Raw genomic sequence first — 19,792 nt, 5'->3', positions numbered from 1 at the left:
ACATGCCAATACTTCTGACGCATTTAGCATTGTTTTACAGAGCTAATATAATAATGTAACTAGCTACATAAGCACGATTGAATATAACACCATAAAAGGTGAGTAACATGAGTAACGTTACCTAGCGTGTCCGCAGTTATAAGGAATATACACAAATATATTATGCTCCAAACACACAGTGAGCTACAGTAGAAACGGTATAACACGACACAAACTATTATAACGTAATTAGGCACTTACTTTGATAGAAACGCAGTCTGGATTTGAAGATGGGTGTCTGTAGTGACGCCTCTAGCACTGAGACGCTGTGCCACTTGGGAGTCATAAGGCCAGGGTATCTTCAAAATACAACACATGCTAATACTTCCCTGACGCAATTAGCATTGTTTTCCAGAGCTAATAGAAGAATTTAGCTAGATACCTAAGCATTGAGTATAACACCATAAATGTTATGAAATGAGTAACGTTACATCACGTGTCCGCGGTTATAAGGAAAAACATGATGCTACAGTAGAAACGACATAACACGACATGCAGAAACTATTATAACGTAATAAGGCACTTTGATAGAAACGCACACATTTCCAAAGTTATTATTGGTAACGAAAACAACTTTGATTGCGATAAAGGCGACAGGTGGAAAATATGAACACGTGTATGCAGGACGGCAGATGAGTAAATGTCTGCAGACTTGAACTGCACAAACAATTGAGAAGTGTTTGGGGAATTTTGTCCTGGTCAGACATGTCTAAAAAATTAATTGGTCCGCAAAAGTAAAAATGACTACTTTTATGTGAATGAATGAGGCGGAACACACCTCAATTCAAACTGTTATTAGAAAATAATTTAAAATTGACAAATAAAAACAGGCTGCGTGCTTTGGTTTGAGGGCGGCGCGGATGAAATGTACTGTTACATAACAATCACATTCTGGAATGGAGAGAACGTTCTAACATTACGTGCATAAAAAAACTCACGCTGGGGCGACCGTTAGAGATATTTGGAACTCACGCATGAAAGGGTTAAAATGATATAAGACACATGTATGTTTGAGGAATTTTAATTATGAGATTTCTGTGTTTGAATTTGGCGCCCTGCACTTTCACTGGCTGCTGTCATATCGATCCCGGTAGCGGGATGCAGCCATAAGAAGTTAACCTCTTGACACTAGGGGTCAGATTTTTTTTTAAATAACGTTCCCAAGGTGAACGGACTATTTCTCAGGTCCAGATCGTAGAATATGCATATAATTTACAGATTAGGATAGAAAACACTCCAAAGTTTCCAAAACTGTCAAAATATTATCTGTGAGTATAACAAAACTGATTCTGCAGGCGAAAACCTGAGGAAATCTAACCCGGAAGTGATTTTTTTCATTTTTTATCTGTGTTTCCTTGCCCGTCTTTATTCCATTTAAAGGGGTATCAACCAGATTCCTTTTCCAATAGCTTCCTCAGGTTGTGACCAAGCTTTAGACATAGTTTCAGGCTTTTATTTTGAAAAATGAGCGAGATTTTTCAAAACTAGTCAGGTGTCCTATGATTAGTTCCTGCGCGCGAGAGGGGTAGCTCTCCATTTTCTTTCTCTCTTTAATTGAATAGGTTACGGTCCGGTTGAAATATTATCGATTATGTTTGTTGAAAACAACCTGAGGATTGATTATAAAAAACATTTGACATGTTTCTACGAACATTACGGATACTTTTGGGAATTTTCGTCGAACGGAACGAGGCTTTAGTTTTCTGAACATAACGCGCAACCCAAATGGCGTTTTTTTGTTATAAAAGTAATATTTATCGAACAAAAATAACATTTATTGTGTAACTGGGAGTCTCGTGAGTGCAAACATCCGAAGATTATCAAAGGTAAGCAATTAATTTTATTTCTTTTTTGACTTTTGTGACCATGCTAATTTGGGGCTAGCTGTTCTAGCATTGATTGATACACTCACAAAAGCTTGGATTGCTTTCGCTGCAAAGCATATTTTCAAAATCTGACACGATAGGTGGATTAACAACAAGCTAAGCTGTGTTTTGGTATATTTCACTTGTGATTGCATGATTATAAATATATTTAGTAATATTTTGCGCCCTGCAATTTAGTGGTTATTTGAGCATTTTCCTCAAATTTGCTTTGTTAAAATTCCCAGCTACAATAAATGTTGCCTCAGGATATGTGGTTTACAGTTTGCATAAAGTCCAGTGAAGGTCTTTGAGGTCCGTTGTGGTATCAGCTTGAGGGGGAATATACACGGCTATGACTATAACTGAATATAATTCTCTTGGGAGGTAATAGGATCGGCATTTGATTATGAAGTATTCTAGGTTGGGTGAACAAAAGGACTTGAGTTCCTGTATGTTATCACAATAACACCAACTGGCTGTACAGACACAGACAGTATATCCCGAGAAACAGAGTATGTTACAATCCCTGATATCTCTCTGGAAGGAAATCCTCGCCATGAGCTCGTCAACTTTATTATCCAGAGGCTGAACATTAACAAGTAATAATACTCGGTGGGTGGTGTGTGTGCCTCCTGAATCGGACTAGAAGTCCCCCCCGAATACCTCTTCTCTGCCGGCCATGTTTCGGATCAGCCTCTGGAATCAGTTCAATTGCCCTGGGGGGTAAGAACAAAGGATCAGATTTGGGAAAGTCTTATTCCTGTTTGTAATCCTAGTAATGCTGGTGAGTTACCACCTCTCTGATATCCAAAAGTTATTCCTGGCTGTATGTAATAACACAAAACATTTTCTGGGCTAATACTGTAAGAAATACACACCAAAAAATCAGCAAATTTGCCTAGGGGCTAGATGCACGGCTGCCATACAGTGGGGCAAAAAAGTATTTAGTCAGCCACCAATTGTGCAAGTTCTCCCACTTAAAAAGATGAGAGAGGCCTGTAATTTTCATCATAGGTACACTTCAACTATGACAGACAAAATGAGAAAAAGAAATCCAGAAAATCACATTGTAGGATTTTTTATGAATTTATTTGCAAATTATGGTGGAAAATAAGTATTTGGTCAATAACAAAAGTTTATTTCAATACTTTGTTATATACCCTTTGTTGGCAATGACAGAGGTCAAATGTTTTCTGTAAGTCTTCACAAGATTTTCACACACTGTTGCTGGTATTTTGGCCCATTCCTCCATGCAGATCTCCTCTAGAGCAGTGATGTTTTGGGGCTGTTGCTGGGCAACACGGACTTTCAACTCCCTCCAAAGATTTTCTACGGGGTTGAGATCTGGAGACTGGCTAGGCCACTCCAGGACCTTGAAATGCTTCTTACGAAGCCACTCCATTGCCTGGGCGGTGTGATTGGGATCATTGTCATGCTGAAAGACCCAGCCACGTTTCATCTTCAATGCCCTTGCTGATGGAAGGAGGTTTTCACTCAAAATCTCACGATACATGGCCCCATACATTCTTTCCTTTACACGGATCAGTCGTCCTGGTCCCTTTGCAGAAAAACAGCCCCAAAGCATGATGTTTCCACCCCCATGCTTCACAGTAGGTATGGTGTTCTTTGGATGCAACTCAGCATTCTTTGTCCTCCAAACACGACGAGTTGAGTTTTTACCAAAAAGTTCTATTTTGGTTTCATCTGACCATATGACATTCTCCCAATCTTCTTCTGGATCATCCAAATGCTCTCTAGCAAACTTCAGACGGGCCTGGACATGTACTGGCTTAAGCAGGGGGACACGTCTGGCACTGCAGGATTTGAGTCCCTGGCAGCGTAGTGTGTTACTGATGGTAGGCTTTGTTACTTTGGTCCCAGCTCTCTGCAGGTCATTCACTAGGTCCCCCCGTGTGGTTCTGGGATTTTTGCTCACCGTTCTTGTGATCATTTTGACCCCACGGGGTGAGATCTTGCGTGGAGCCCCAGATCGAGGGAGATTATCAGTGGTCTTGTATGTCTTCCATTTCCTAATAATTGCTCCCACAGTTGATTTCTTCAAACCAAGCTGCTTACCTATTGCAGATTCAGTCTTCCCAGCCTGGTGCAGGTCTACAATTTTGTTTCTGGTGTCCTTTGACAGCTCTTTGGTCTTGGCCATAGTGGAGTTTGGAGTGTGACTGTTTGAGGTTGTGGACAGGTGTCTTTTATACTGATAACAAGTTCAAACAGGTGCCATTAATACAGGTAACGAGTGGAGGACAAAGGAGCCTCTTAAAGAAGAAGTTACAGGTCTGTGAGAGCCAGAAATCTTGCTTGTTTGTAGGTGACCAAATACTTATTTTCCACTATAATTTGCAAATAAATTCATTAAAAATCCTACAATGTGATTTTCTGGATTTTTTTTTCTCAAATTTTGTCTGTCATAGTTGAAGTGTACCTATGATGAAAATTACAGGCCTCTCTCATATTTTTAAGTGGGAGGACTTGCACAATTGGTGGTTGACTAAATACTTTTTTGCCCCACTGTATCTATTGGCGCCATTTTCTGTGATTAGGCTATAACTGGGAATACAATGCAAATACCTTTCTGAGAAACCAATAATATTACTACACAGATCACACGTAACATTAGCTAGCGAGCCAGCAAGCTAACATTCACTAGCTAGCTAACAGTACACTTTAACTTGCAATGAAAACAACTTCCTGACAAAATTTGAAATGTATAATATCTGAAAATGTAGCTAGACTCTTACCCGTATACGCAGATGAACGCTTCACGGCAGACTGGAACCACTTTAACTTTTTATGGCTGCAGGGGCAGTATTGAGTAGCTCTGATTAAAGGTGCCCATTTCAAACGGCCTCGTACTCAATTCTTGCTCGTACAATATGCATATTATTATTACTATTGGATAGAAAACACTCTCTAGTTTCTAAAACCGTTTGAATTATATCTGTGAGTCAAACAGAACTCATTTGGCACAAACTTCCTGACCAGGAAGTGGAAAGTCTGAAATCGATGCTCTGTTCTACTTCCTGCCTATACATGGGCATGATACGTAAGAGTATACGTGCACTTCATACACCTTCCCCTGGATGTCAAGAGGCGGTGAGAGAAGACATTTCGTGTTTATCTTGGTCTGAAGTGGAATACAAGCTCTTTGTATGACGTGTCCCTCATTTCCGGTTTTCTGGAGAGCGTGCAGGGGGACATGGATTTGCCTTCTGTTTAGCTGCCGTTATAGTCGACTAATATCTCCGGCTTTGATTTTATTTGATACATGTGACCATATCATCGTAAAGTATGTTTTTTCAATATAGTTTCATCAGATTATTGAAATTTTTTCGGGAGTTTTGCCGTGTTCCGTTCTCTTCCGTTTGTTGACATGGAGAGCGTCGTGCCACTTGGCTAGTGTGCTTGCTAATTGAAGAGGGAAAGTTGCCGTTCTAAATCCAAACAACGATTGTTCTGGACAAAGGACACCTTGTCCAACATTCTGATGGAAGATCAGCAAAAGTAAGAAACATTTTATGATGCTATTTCATATATCTGTCGTACATGTGAACTAGTCACCGACGCCCAACGTTTGGGTACTCTAGCTATACCGAAGCTGCATATCATAATGAAGTTATTTTTAGAATTCTAACACTGCGATTTCATTAAGAACTAATGGATCTATCATTTCCTATACAACATGTATGTTTTAGTTATGTTTATGAATAGCTATTTGGTCAGAATATGTGTGTCAGAAAAAGTGTCCGAAAAAAATCCGGGCGTTGTGGGAAAAAGTAGCTAAGTTAGCACAATGTATAACCATTGATTTCAGCTCTAAATATGCACATTTTCGAACAAAACATAAGTGTATGTATAACCTGATGTTATAGGACTGTCATCTGATGAAGAAAATCAAGGTTAGTCAAAAATTATATATCTTTTGCTTGTTTGTTACGATCGCTTACTTTTGCTACTGGGAAATTGCTTGTGTTTTTGGCTATTGTGGTAAGCTAATATAACGCTATATTGTGTTTTCGCTGTAAAACACTTGATAAATCGGAAATATTGGCTGGAATCACAAGATGCCTGTCTTTCATATGCTGTACACTATGTATTTTTCAGAAATGTTTTATGATGAGTAATTAGGTATTTGACGTTGGTGTCTGTAATTATTATGGCTGCTTTCGGTGCAATTTCTGATTGTAGCTGCAATGTAAACTATGATTTATACCTGAAATATGCAAATTTTTCGAACAAAACATAGATTTATTGAATAACATGTTATAAGACTGTCATCTGATGAAGTTGTTTGTTGGTTAGTTTGGTTGGTTCTTGGTTAGTTAGGTTGGCTTTGTGCATGCTACCTGTGCTGTGAAAAATGTCTGTCCTTTTTTGTATTTGGTGGTGAGCTAACATAAATATACGTGCTGTTTTTGCTGTAAAACATTTTAAAAATCGGACATGTTGGCTGGATTCACAAGATGTGTACCTTTCATTTGCTGTATTGGACTTGTTAATGTGTGAAAGTTAAATATTTTAAAAATATATATTTTGAATTTCGCGCCCTGCACTTGAGCTGGCTGTTGTCATAAGTGTACCGACGTCGGGCTTGCAGCCATAAGAAGTTGAGTAAGATGTCCTGTGTTGTTTTCGTTTTGATTGTAGCGGAAAAATATATAAATTTAATCAATTTTGAATTCTGGCTGTAGCACAACAAAATGTGGAATTAGTCAAGGGGTATGAATATTTTCTGAAGACACTATATGTGGTTGAATTTATTCTGCAACTCTGTGACACCTGTATTTTAGAACATTGTCTGTGAAATGGCATTATCGGCCTTATATCGGCTATCACGGTGCCTTAGAAATGCATTTTTAATAGAGCAAACAACACAATTATCAAAACATATGTTGGAAAGAAATATATATCAGTTTGGCTTCCCCATTGATTTTGCCCACGCACCGCTACTGGGGAAGTGTTCTCTCATGTGTGAAGTATTTAGCATTCCTCTCCTCTCATCCTTTTTGTATGTACAGTATAATGTTGAGTAGCTTACTAAGACGTGTGTGTGTGTGTGTGTGTGTGTGTGTGTGTGTGTGTGTGTGTGTGTGTGTGTGTGTGTGTGTGTGTGTGTGTGTGTGTGTGTGTGTGTTTCAGGATGTATCGAGCTGAGAAGCTGCCCAACACTAACCTGGTGTTTCTGATCACTGATGCCAAGACCACCTGTCTGTCCTGTGACCCCAGACCACTACGACAGGCAGAGCAACCATGTTTCCTTCCACACACACCCATCCTATTGCATTCATTTTTTAGTCAGTATTACTGCTCGATTAAAACTTTTATTCTCATAGTATAAATTAATATGGAGCTGTGGAACATCTGGAACCCATGTTGGGATCACTTTCAATCAGTGTAAAGTGTAAGTGTGTGTGTTCATGTCTACGAGACATATGTGTTTGGGGCTTTAGATTCCTGCTGATGTAAAGTGTCATCATCCCAGGTCAAAGAGGGTTCAACAAAAGGCCTGTAGTTTATTACAGCTCAGTATGAGGACAAACACACACACACACAGCAAACATTTAAAACATACACACTACACTCAACTAAGAGGCTGCCCAATCACAGTGTCATGTTCAATCATAGGGGTGATATTTATAATGGAATTGTTAAAGGGTAACACTCTTCCACAGACAGGGTGATACACAGGTTAGTGTTTTTTGTTATAAATCTTGTTCTGGAGGCAGCTCTGCAGAGTGGTCACTAGCTGGCACTACCACAATGTCATACAATCTGATTTTAAACCTAACCTCAACCTCAACCTTAACCACATTGCTAACCCTAATAGCCTTAAATTAAGATCAAAGCTATTTTTTTAACCATACATTTTTACAAAAGAGACTATTTTGACTTTGCAGCTGGCCCATCTAGTGCAATTCGCTCAGTTCTGCCTCCAAGACAAGTGTCATGATCATTTGTAGAAACGGACCAAGGCGCAGCGAATGTTGAGTTCCACATAATTTATTAATAGTGAATCTTAGCAAAAACACTAAACAATAAACTAACAACGAACCGTGACTACAGAGGTGCTACATATACTTACTCAAAATACAATATCTCACAAACACAAGTGGGAACAAACACTACTTAATAAATATGATCCCCAATTAGAGACAATGATTACCAGCTGCCTCTAATTGGGAATCATACAAATCACCAACATAGAAACATGAGAACTAGAACACCCACATAGAAATCATAAACTAGACTAACCCCCCAGTCACGCCCTGACCTACTCCACCATAGAAAATAAGGACTCTCTATGGTCAGGACGTGACAACAAGACTCATCCCAATAAACATCAACCTGCCGGTGATACATGTGAGTTTGTAAGGGAGTGTGTTAAAGATGTGATTTAGAGATGTATGTTTGACCAAGATGCGTCTGTATTTAAGATCAGAGTGTGCATGTGTGTATTTTTGAGGTTTGTGTTGCAGATTTGTTTGTGCGTTAGTATTTCCTTAGTGTGTGTGTGTGCAGCCCAAGGTCCAGATCGCTGTGAGCTAGCTCAGAACCCCAGGTACAGGAAAGGACCTGACGTGTGTTTCGACAACAACGTAGACGTAAGTCAAACACGTGCGCACACATATTTAATTTTTCTCTATCTCTTGCTCTCTCTCTCTTGATCTCTCTCTTTCCATCTCTTGGTTTGGATGTTCTTCATTGCCTGATTGCATGAATTGGTTTGTATCTTTTTGTTAATTTATACTTTGGTCTCAGGGATATTTTTGTGTGAAAACTAACGAACTGATTGCTTGCATGACAGGTGTTCTCGTGTTAATTCTCTCATATAATTCATGAAGTTATATTATCCTGCATTTTATACCCTTTATACTGACTTTCATTAACTGTTACTGACTGTCATTTTGTGTTTTAGCATGACAGCCTCAATCTCATCTTTCTTGCTTTCTTTCTCCTTGTCTCTATCCTTCTATTTCCATAATTCATCCTTCATTTTGCATCTCCATTGGCTGCTGCTCATGTCTGTCATGGTAGGATGAACCACTGTGTTCAATCAGCGGTGTCTCTGGTCTGAGTCCTGTCCCCTTCCTCATGTTGCTGCAGGAGTTGATGCTGGGCCCAGGGACAGTGCCTGTCAATAAAAACTGAACTGAGACCTGTGTCTCTCCACCACTGTTGATAGTCAGGTGTTACACACAGCAACTACTAACTGACCGGAAATCTACTGATAGGCCTTAAACACAACCACTAATATCTGTGGTAATAATGATGACCTGGCTTCTAGCACTGTAGCTACTTCCTTCAAATAATTAAACACACTTGGATAATCCCAGAGCAAAAGGAAAATAAGGTACCAATACAGTATATGATGTAATTCTCTACCAGGTAAATAGTGTACTGTAGAGTAAAAGGGATGTACTACCTGTTATAGACCTGTCACACACACAGGTCGGTAGTGATGTTTAGGGTGGCCTGGGAATGGAAGGTACGGGTATTGTACAGCAAATGTAGATCCTCTATGGAGAGTGAAAGTAGGACTCTCTCCCTACAGCTGAACTATGGAAGTTGCTCTGCAGTCTATATTCCCTCTAAATAGAGGAAGTGCCAGATGGGTTTCCTGCCTTTGACGGTGTGCAGTACTGTACGACACAAACACAAACACACACACACGAAGGCCAAGGGCACGCACGGATATCCTGAACACTGGCATCAAACAACAGGAGGCTACACACACACACACTGAACATTCTATAATGTGGCACCCTTCTGAACGCAAAAATGTGTGTTATCTATTATTTGCCAGCGTAATCTGAGTTTGAATTGTCTGATTGGGGCTTGTCTGATTAACGGATGTTGTGACCAACAGGAGGATGATTCTGACTGTGGGGGCGGGACCTCACTAAGCCCCTCCCCCTGGCCCATGTTGGGACTCCAACTACTGCTGCTGTGGCTCCTCACTGGCCCCCGACACTCATGACCCCTACACACACACACACACACACATCTCAATCAGACAGTGTTTTACATAGGACTGTTTTCTGATGCTCCATCTCCTGAATGTCATCACTGATCTGTTAACGCGCTGCCAATATGGAAGAGGAGTCACTCTCCTGCTCTCCAATCATTCTCCAAAGCCAAAGGGGTGCTCTTTCCTCCCTCTCATCTCTTCTCCACCATGTTGACTGATCTATTCTATTATATGGTGTATTCTATGGAGCTAACCAAACCCTTTAATTCTTCATCATAAATGTACGTATATGTTTTGGTTGGAGTAAGAGGGAGGTTGAGTGTCTGTCCTTTCATGCAACCATAATATTATAATTCACTGATATGAATTATTTCTACAGGCTTAGTTTCTGTTGTTTAGGATATTTATTATACTGTACAGTACAGAAAAAAATATAATTATGAAGACAACGAAACCTGTAACTGAAATGGAAAGCAAAGTTATTGATAATCCAACAGTTTTGATTTACAGTTGAAGTCGGAAGTTTACATACACCTTTGCCAAATACATTTAAACTCCGTTTTTCACAATTCCTGACATTTAATCCGAGTAAAAATTCCCTGTTTTAGGTAGTTAGGATCACCACTTTGTTTTAAGAATGTGAAATGTCAGAATAATAGTTGAGAATGATTTTTTTCAGATTTTCTTTCTTTCATCACAATCCCAGTGGGTCAGAAGTTTACATACACTCAATTAGTATTTGGTAGCATTGCCTCTAAATTGTTTAACTTGGATCAAACGTTTCGGGTAGCCTTCCACAAGCTTCCCACAATAAGTTGGGTGAATGTTGGCCCATTCCTGCTGACAGAGCTGGTGTAACTGAGTCAGGTTTGTAGGACTCCTTGCTCGCACACGCTTTTTCAGTTCTGCCCACACATTTTCTATGGGATTGAGGTCAGGGCTTTGTGATGGTCACTCCAATTCCTTAACTTTGTTGTCCTTCAGCCATTTTGCCACAACTTTGGAAGTATGCTTTGGGTCATTGTCCATTTGGAATACCAATTTGAGACCAAGCTTTAACTTCCTGACTGATGTCTTGAGATGTTGCTTCAATATATCCACATAATTTTCCTCCCTCATGATGCCATCTATTTTGTGAAGTGCATCAGTCCCTCCTGCAGAAAAGCACCCCCACAACATGATGCTGCCACCCCCGTGCTTCACGGTTGGGATGGTGTTCTTCGGCTTGCAAGCCTCCCCCTTTTTCCTCCAAACATAACGATGGTCATTAAGGCCAAACAGTTTTATTTTTATTTCATCAGACCAGAGGACATTTCTTCAAAAAGTACGATCTTTGTCCCCATGTGCAGTTGCAAACCGTAGTCTAGCTTTTTTATGGCGGTTTTGGAGCAGTGGCTTCTTCCTTGCTGAGCAGCATTTCAGGTTATGTCGATATAGGAATCGTTTTACTGTGGATATAGATACTTTTGTACCTGTTTCCTCCAGAGTCTTCACAAGGTCCTTTGCTGTTGTTCTGGGATTGATTTGCACTTTTCGCACCAAAGTACGCTCATCTCTAGGAGACATAATGCGTCTCCTTCCTGAGCGGTATGATGGCTGCGTGGTCCCATGGTGTTTATACTTGCGTACTATTGTTTGTACAGATAAACGTGGTACCTTCAGGCATTTGGAAATTGCTCCCAAGGATGAACTAGACTTATCGAGGTCTACAAAAAAAAATCTGAGGTCTTGGCTGATTTCTTTTGATTTTCCCATGATGTCAAGCAAAGATGCACTGAGTTTGAAGGTAGGCCTTGAAATACATCCACAGGTACACCTCCAATTCACTCAAATTATGTCAATTAGCCTATCAGAAGCTTCTAAATCCATGACATCTTTTCTGACATGTTCCAAGCTGTTGAAAGGCACAGTCAACTAAGTGTATGTAATCTTCTGACCCACTGGAATTGTGATACAGTGAATTATAAGTGAAATAATCTGTCTGTAAACAATTGTTGGAAAACTTACTTGTGTCATGCATAAAGTAGATGCCCTAACCGACTTGCCAAAACTATAGTTTGTTAACAAGAAATTTGTGGAGTGGTTGAAAAACTAGTTTTAATGACTCCAACCTAAGTGTATGTAAACTTCTGACTTCAACTGTATTTATTTATTCATGCAGGTCAAACAGCAGTATGTGAATAGATCCAGTAGACTAGAGTAGGGTTTACTTAATAGAGAGCTGAAGAACACTATGACACCATTCCAGGAATGTGGATAGTTGACCCATGATAGATCTTTCTCTGCTAACATTCAGGGTCAAATCATACTTTAATATCTTTATGGTCACGTTAGCATTCCTGGCGTACTAATCAATGACCTAGGCCAATTACTTTCTAATACTTTTGGTGTGCTTTGTTTAGCTTCACATACAGGGTAGGCAGGCGTTTGCACTTTTGGGACTATTCAATTTGTTCCATTGCACCAGGCAAGCTATATCTAGTGCAACTCAAGTCTTTGAAAGTGCAGTATGCATATGACCCGGGTCTGTATAGATACAGTATAGATACTGATACAGTATAACTTCATTTGATGCATCAGATTCCCAGTGCCTATGTAGCTCCAACATACAATTACATTTATCCAAAGTTATTCTTTGATGGATAGTCATTGGAATTATGTCCCAAAGTGTCCCAGTTGCATGCCGTACTGTATGCTATGTGTAGTAGTAGAGCAGGAGCAGTAGCTCAGAGATATGTTTCTTATGTTCCGTAGCTAGCTGGTATCTACCTAGCCTGGGTGGCAGTCTGTTTCAGCTTCAGACTGGCAGCTAGGCTTGAACAATATGCTCCTGAAGTTAGTTTCCTACTGTATCTCCAGACTCAGGACATCAGGAACGTGAAAGACAGAAAAGCTTTCCAAAAGGCTTAAGTTGTATCACAGACCCTGGTGAGCAGACAACTGGAGAATGATATCAGCATATCTAAAGACTTTTTCTTTTTCATCTTCTTCTTGTTCCTCTTCTGCTTGTTTCTTCTTTGTGTTGCTTTCTAAAATCTGTAAACGAGAGTTAAGTTCTCAGTTACACATTACAAAACCGCAGCACTGTAACCCTATCCCAAAATTAAGTACTTATTGTATGATTGTTGCCAATACTGTCCCTTCTGCCATGGCCATCTAGTGACCACCTGATTTGGAGCGTTCAGGATCATGCCTGTTTATTGGAGTAGCGTGTTGATGTGTGTATAATGCCAACGGCATGATGTAGCCATGGTATGGGCATGTCCCTGGAGTATCTCTGATTGTGCTTTAATATATTACTTACTATTTTGTGGAACTTGACTAGCCTGATACAATTTTGTATATATTTGTACAATAATTACATTTAGTGTATAAAAAAGAAACAGAAAAAATGTGAAAATAATGTTCATAACATGGTGTTGATTCTTGTGCAAATATGATATATTCACAATAAAAGTGTATTATTGTTATGGTCTGTTCATACAAGAGACTATTTTCTGGATATCCAACTTAGCATAAAATGACTGCTTACTGTTTGAGGCTCCCCTGTTCTCACAAGCAATAATGAAATAATAATTTTTACATTTTAGTAGACACTCTTATCCAGCGCAACTGGGGTTAAGTGCCTTGCTCAAGGGCACATCAACAGGTTTTTCACACAGTCAGCTCAGGGATTTCAACCAGCGACCTTTTGGTTACTGGCCCAATGCGCTTAACCGCTAGACTACCTGTCAGTTAATAATGAAGGTCACTGTATGCAATTATAATCACTAATCTCTGCCATCTAGCAGTGTTTGGTTTTGTATCATACGGTACTGACAGACATGAAATGACCATGGCGGTCTAGTTAATAGACAAAACAAATATGACATGTTCTTGTGCTCTCCAGCACACTGATAATGCATTTTTCAAAATGCAATGTTCCTCATATTGCTCAGATTATCTGAAAGAGCAATATGTTATTATGCAACCATTAGTTACGGTGAGTCTGCCTATGGCATACCTTTTCTGTATTATTCTTCAAGGCTTGGGATTCATTATGACAACTTTAATTGTCATACATTTTCTCGGAATGATAATTAGACTGGATCACTACTGGACTCCCTAACTGATGATAGATCATGGTTCTAGTCATAGTACAAGGGTTCTCACTGGGCATGACCTGGTTCCAATGGGACATTATTTAACCACAAAGTGACCCACACTCTAAAAGGCCTGCAAACTCTCCTACTACCCTTACGTAATATGATATTTATGGATGCAAATTTTGTCTATAAGGTGCTATTGGAGAAAGATAGTGTATATGCCTTCTCCTTTCTTTAAGCAGAATGCTTTTCCTAATATCTAAGTGTATTGTGATGTGAGTGCTGCTTTCTTTGCCGCACATATATACAGTACACAGCATTACAGAGGACAGGCATGCTTGCAGACGAAAGCCAGAGAGATGTGTAGTGACAAAGCATGTCCCCTGTACCAGACTGTGTCCCCACTCTCGGGGATCCACAGAGACAGGCCTGGCCTCTTTTCTGATCTGGTCTTTCTTACAGACCAGATGTCAGCATCACAGCTCTGACAGGACACAGTGTTGTTAGGTTTATGTTGTTGTTTATCTTGTGTTATCTTTGGATGAATGCAACCACAGCTCATTTTAAGAGCTTTGTGTTTGTTATACCGGGCAACAAAACCTCAAAGGGATCACGTTGGGCTGTACTGGGGGGTCTTGTTGTTTGTCTATGTGTGAAGGGATGGTTACACTGTAAAACCATGAAGCACAATAAACGTCAGTGTTTAAAACTTAAACATTATGCATTTAGATTTGCCAATAAGTGTTCTCATCTTAAACACAGGTGTGGAGAATGCAAGATTAAACATGATAGTCAGCTTTTTCCAGTCAGTTTAAAAACAGGAGAACACATACAGTTGAAGTCGGAAGTTTACATACACCTTAGCCAAATACATTTAAACTCAGTTTTTCACAATTCCTGACATTTAATCGAAGTAACAATTCCCTGTCTTAGGTAGTTAGGATCACCACTTTATTTTAAGAATGTGAAATGTCAGAATAATAGTAGAGAATGATTTATGTCAGCTTTAATTTCTTTCATCACATTCCCAGTGGGTCAGAAGTTTACATTCTACCAAATACTAATTGTGTGTATTGCCTCTAAACTGTTTAACTTGGGTCAAATGTTTCAGGTAGCCTTCCACAAGCTTCCCACAATAAGTTGAGTGAATTTGTCCCATTCCTCCTGACAAAGCTGATGTAACTGAGTCAGGTTTGTAGGCCTCCTTGCTCGCACACGCTTTTTCAGTTCTGCCCACAAATGTTCTATAGGATTTAGGGTGCAGGGCTTTGTGATGGCCACTCCAATACCTTGACTTTGTTGTCCTTAAGCCATTTTCCCACAACTTTGGAAGTATGCTTGGGGTCATTGTCCATTTGTAAGACCCATTTGCGACCAAGCTTTAACTTCCTGACTGATGTCTTGAGATGTTGCTTCAATATACCCACATCATTTTCCCTCCTCATGATTCCACCTATTTTGTGAAGTGCACCAGTCCCTCTTTCAGCAAAGCACCCCCACAACATGATGCTGCCACCCCTGTGCTTCACAGTTGGGATGGTGTTCTTCGGCTTGCAAGCGTCCCCCTTTTTCCTCCAAACCCAACGATGGTCATTATGGCCAAACAGTTCTATTTTTGTTTCATCAGACCAGAGGACATTTCTCCAAAAAGTACGATCTTTGTCCCCATGTGCAGTTGCAAACCATAGTCTGGCTTTTTTATGGCGGTTTTGGAGCAGTGGCTTCTTCCTTGCTGACCGGCCTTTCAGGTTATGTCGTTATAGGACTCGTTTTACTGTGGATATATATATTTTTGTACCTGTTTCCTCCAGCATCTACACAAGGTCCTTTGCTGTTGTTCTGGGATTGATTTGCACTTTTCGCACCAAAGTACGTTCATCTCTAGGAGACAGAAAAGGTCTCCTTCCTGAGCGGTATGACGGCTGCGTGGTCCCATGGTGTTTATACTTGCGTACTATTGTTCGTACAGATGAACCAGACTTGTGGAGGTCTACAAAAAAATCTTGCCTGATTTCTTTTGATTTTCCCATGATGTCAAGCAAAGAGGCACTGAGTTCGAAGGTAGATCTTGAAATGCATCCACTGGTACGCCTCCAATTGACTCAAATTATGTCAATTAGCCTATCAGAAGCTTCGAAAGCCATTTCATCATTTTCTGGAATTTTCCGAGCTGTTGAAAGGCACAGTCAATTAGTGTGTGTAAACTTCTGATCCACTGGAATTGTGATACAGAGAAGTATAAGTTAAATAATCTGTCTGTAAACAATTGTTGGAAAAATGATTTGTGTCATGCACAAAGTAGATGTCCTAACCAATTTGCCAAAACTAGAGTTTTTTATCAAGACATTTCTGGAGTGGTTGAAAAACGAGTTTTAATGACTCCAACTTAAATGTGTAAACTTCTGACTCCAACTGTATATCTCCTAGGTGTTCAGATTTTAAACGCTAGTGTTAACTTTCCCATCGTCCTATTTAGAGTGCATTTAGTCATGAAAATATATGTGACTTCCCATGCCTTTTATTCAGATTAGAGTTAGGAATGTCAGTCACCTTACCTACATTTCTGCACAACTGAACAGGACATTTGATTCAATAAATATTTTCAATACATGGTGTTGTTGTTACTCTGAGTTAATTTCCAATTTCCATTCCAGTGAAAAAGATGTGGTAGGGGTGCTATTATCATATTTCCCAGCATGCTTTACTGCAGGTAGATTTTTAAATATTTTGTTTTAATATCTATAGTTGTTCATGCATCTTGATTGATTCATTTATCTTATACTATACAAAGATAAATAAATAACATTTTTTTCGAACGCTAATTTAATCCGTAAGGGGTTGGATTTATTGCACTTGTTACTAAGATGGTTGTTCCAGTTTATATGATTTAGATAGTCTTTATAGTTAATTATTTTACCACAGCAGTCATGCCTAGTGCAAGTTATGGGTGATAAGATATTCAAATTGTTGAATATTCTCCTTCTTGCTGGATTCTGATGGGAACTATTAATCACTTCACGGACCTGTGACTTGAAGGTCTGTTGTTGCACATGAGCCAGTGATTTCAGACCACATTGTTGAGGACAACTAGGCTGTAACTGAAGGCCTTATGAAATGTGTAATATGTTTTCATAAAGGGTTTACTTTTAATTGAAACACATTCACTTAGGCAGTCACTTGGTGACAACTAAATTAACAGAAAGTTATTAAATGCAATATTCATATGTCTGTCACTAACAAACACAGCTGATCATATTTATGAAGATTTCACCCTATCATGGAGAGATGTACTGCTTGGATTCTTTACCTGCGATATAAATATTTTTGTATATAATTCATTTCATTATAATTTTGGCCAAATAGAACATTATTTGAAGACAATAAAATACTCTACCAAAAAAAAAGATTTTAGAATTATATATGTGTGCATATCCCTTAAAAACTTCTTAAGGCTGCAATCCCGGTAACGGGATCGATATGACAACAGCCAGTGAAAGTGCAGGGCGCCAAATTCAAACAACAGAAAACTCATAATTAAAATTCCTCAAAATACATGTGTCTTATACCATTTTAAAGGTAATCTTGTTGTTAATCCCACCAACGTGTCCGATTTCAAATAGGCTTTTCAGCGAAAGCAGCACAAACGATTATGTTAGGTCACCGCCAACTCAAAGAAAAATTCAGCCATTTTTCTAGCCAAAGAGAGGAGTCACAAATAGCACAAATAGAGATAAAATGAATCACTAACCTTTGATGATCTTCATCAGATGACACTCATAGGACTTCATGTTACACAATACATATATGTCTTGTTCGATTAAGTTCATATTTATATCCAAAAACCTCCGTTTACATTGGCGCCATGTTCATAAATGCCTCCAAAATATCTGGAGAAATTGCAGAGAGCCACGTCAAATAACAGAAATACTCATCATAAACTTTGATGAAAGATACATGTTTTACATAGAATTAAAGATACACTTGTTCTTAATGCAACCGCTGTGTCAGTTTTCAAAAAGCTTTACGGCAAAACATAATATTCAATAATCTGAAAACAGCGTTCAGCCACAAAAGCAAGCCATACAGTTACCCGCCCAAATTGTGCAGTCAACAAAACTCATAAAAAGCATTATAAATCTTCACTTACCTTTGTTGATCTTCTTCGGAATGCACTCCCAGGACTCCCACTTCCACAAGAAATGTTTGTTATTTTCGATAATGTCCAAATAGCTATTTTTGTTGCGTGTTTGGTATACAAATCCAACGTCAGGGAAGCGCGTTCACTAAAACCTGACGAAATGTCCAAAAGTTCCGTAACAGTCCGTAGAAACATGTCAAACGATGTATTGAATCAATCTTTAGAATGTTGTTAACATAAATTTTGAATAACGTTCCAACCGGAGAATTACATTGACTTCAGATGAGCGATGGAACGGAGCTCCCTCATGTGAACGCGCGTGGTCAAAGAATGGTCACCTCATGGCAGACCTGACTAATTATCCTCTCATCCGGCCCCCCTTCACAGTAGAGTCATCAGACAAAGTTCTTCAGACTGTTGACATCTAGTGAAAGCCGTAGGAAGTGAAAACTCATCTATATCTCGCTGTGATGTCAATGGGAGCTTGGTTGAAAATCTACCAGCCTCAGAGTTTCCACTTCCTGTTTGGATTTTTTCTCAGGTTTTTGCATGCCATATGAGTTCTGTTATACTCACAGACATAATTCAAACAGTTTTAGAAACTTCAGAGTGTTCTCTATCCAATACTACTAATACTATGCAAATATTAGCAACTATGACTGAGGAGCAGGCCGTTTACTCTGGGCACCTCTGTGCACCTTTCATCCAAGCTACTCAATACTGCCCCTGCAGCCATAAGAAGTTAAAGTAGAACTGACAACATTTTAGAAATGTGAAATCTTATTTAATCTATTCATATACACCCCCAGGAGAAATTTGGCACTTACATTTTTTTTTTTTTGAGATACGGAATTCTCAAACATTCTAAGGCATTTGTGAGAATTCTATAGCAAAATAGAGCGAGAAGTCGACCGTGCGTTTGTACAATTAATAGACACTGCAGTAAATAAAACCTAATAAAAACATCTGTCTCATCCAGGACCAGAGTCTACGCAGACCGTTGCGCCATAGTCAATCAGAGCTACAGTAGGCCTTTATGCAAATCAGCCTTTAGCCACACAGTAACTTTGTGATGAAACGTAGAAGCAACAGTAATATGTTTCCTCCATATATCATCCAATTTCATGACAAACATGTTTTTGACTGTTTATTACCTTTCAAACCTAAATGCCTTGTGTTAGAAAAACATGTTAATAATGTGTTTAAAAAGTGTTACAGCGGATAAACATGTTATGGTGTTTAAAATCTAAATACTGATGCATTTTCATTGAAATTCTAAATGCCTTGACGCGTTTTACCTCTTAAAGTCTAAGCTGTTTCGGAAAAGTGTTTAGTTATGTGTTCAGATCCCAAACACTTGGTTTTACCGTTTCGCCTGGGGGGGGGGGTCTGTGTGTAATGTGATATCCTTGTCTGTAGTGATGGGGGTCTTAGCTGTTTCCATGGCTGCCATCTTCTCACATGCCAGTGCTAAGCATTAACAGAGAATGAGAAAAAGGGATAAAGAGAGAGGGGGGGTGAAGGAATTACCTCATCAACTTCACAAATGGTCACAGTAAAAAACACTTATTTCTGAATGAAGTCACAATAGCCCAAATAAAAAGTTTCCACATAAAGAGTCAGCACACTGCTATGTGTATCTGAGTTGTGATATACTGAATGTAGGAACTACGATGTTCAA

General features: G+C 39.3%; 1 protein-coding gene across 1 annotated transcript in view; it reads left to right on the top strand.

Moving 5' to 3' along the window:
* LOC120053242 (voltage-dependent calcium channel subunit alpha-2/delta-1) overlaps positions 1–9,897 on the top strand; it is a 108,233-nt gene extending 98,336 nt beyond the window's left edge. The window contains exons 37-39 of the mRNA XM_039000388.1: positions 7,059–7,171; positions 8,439–8,521; positions 9,787–9,897. Coding sequence (XP_038856316.1) covers positions 7,059–7,171; positions 8,439–8,521; positions 9,787–9,897 — 307 coding nt within the window. The remainder of the gene's footprint in view (positions 1–7,058; positions 7,172–8,438; positions 8,522–9,786) is intronic.
* The last annotated feature ends 9,895 nt before the right edge of the window (positions 9,898–19,792 follow it).

The sequence above is a fragment of the Salvelinus namaycush genome, chromosome 9 (assembly GCF_016432855.1).
Source record: "Salvelinus namaycush isolate Seneca chromosome 9, SaNama_1.0, whole genome shotgun sequence".
NCBI lineage: Eukaryota > Metazoa > Chordata > Actinopteri > Salmoniformes > Salmonidae > Salvelinus > Salvelinus namaycush.
Note: the sequence above shows the minus strand (reverse complement) of the source record. Positions and strands in the feature narration are given on the sequence as shown.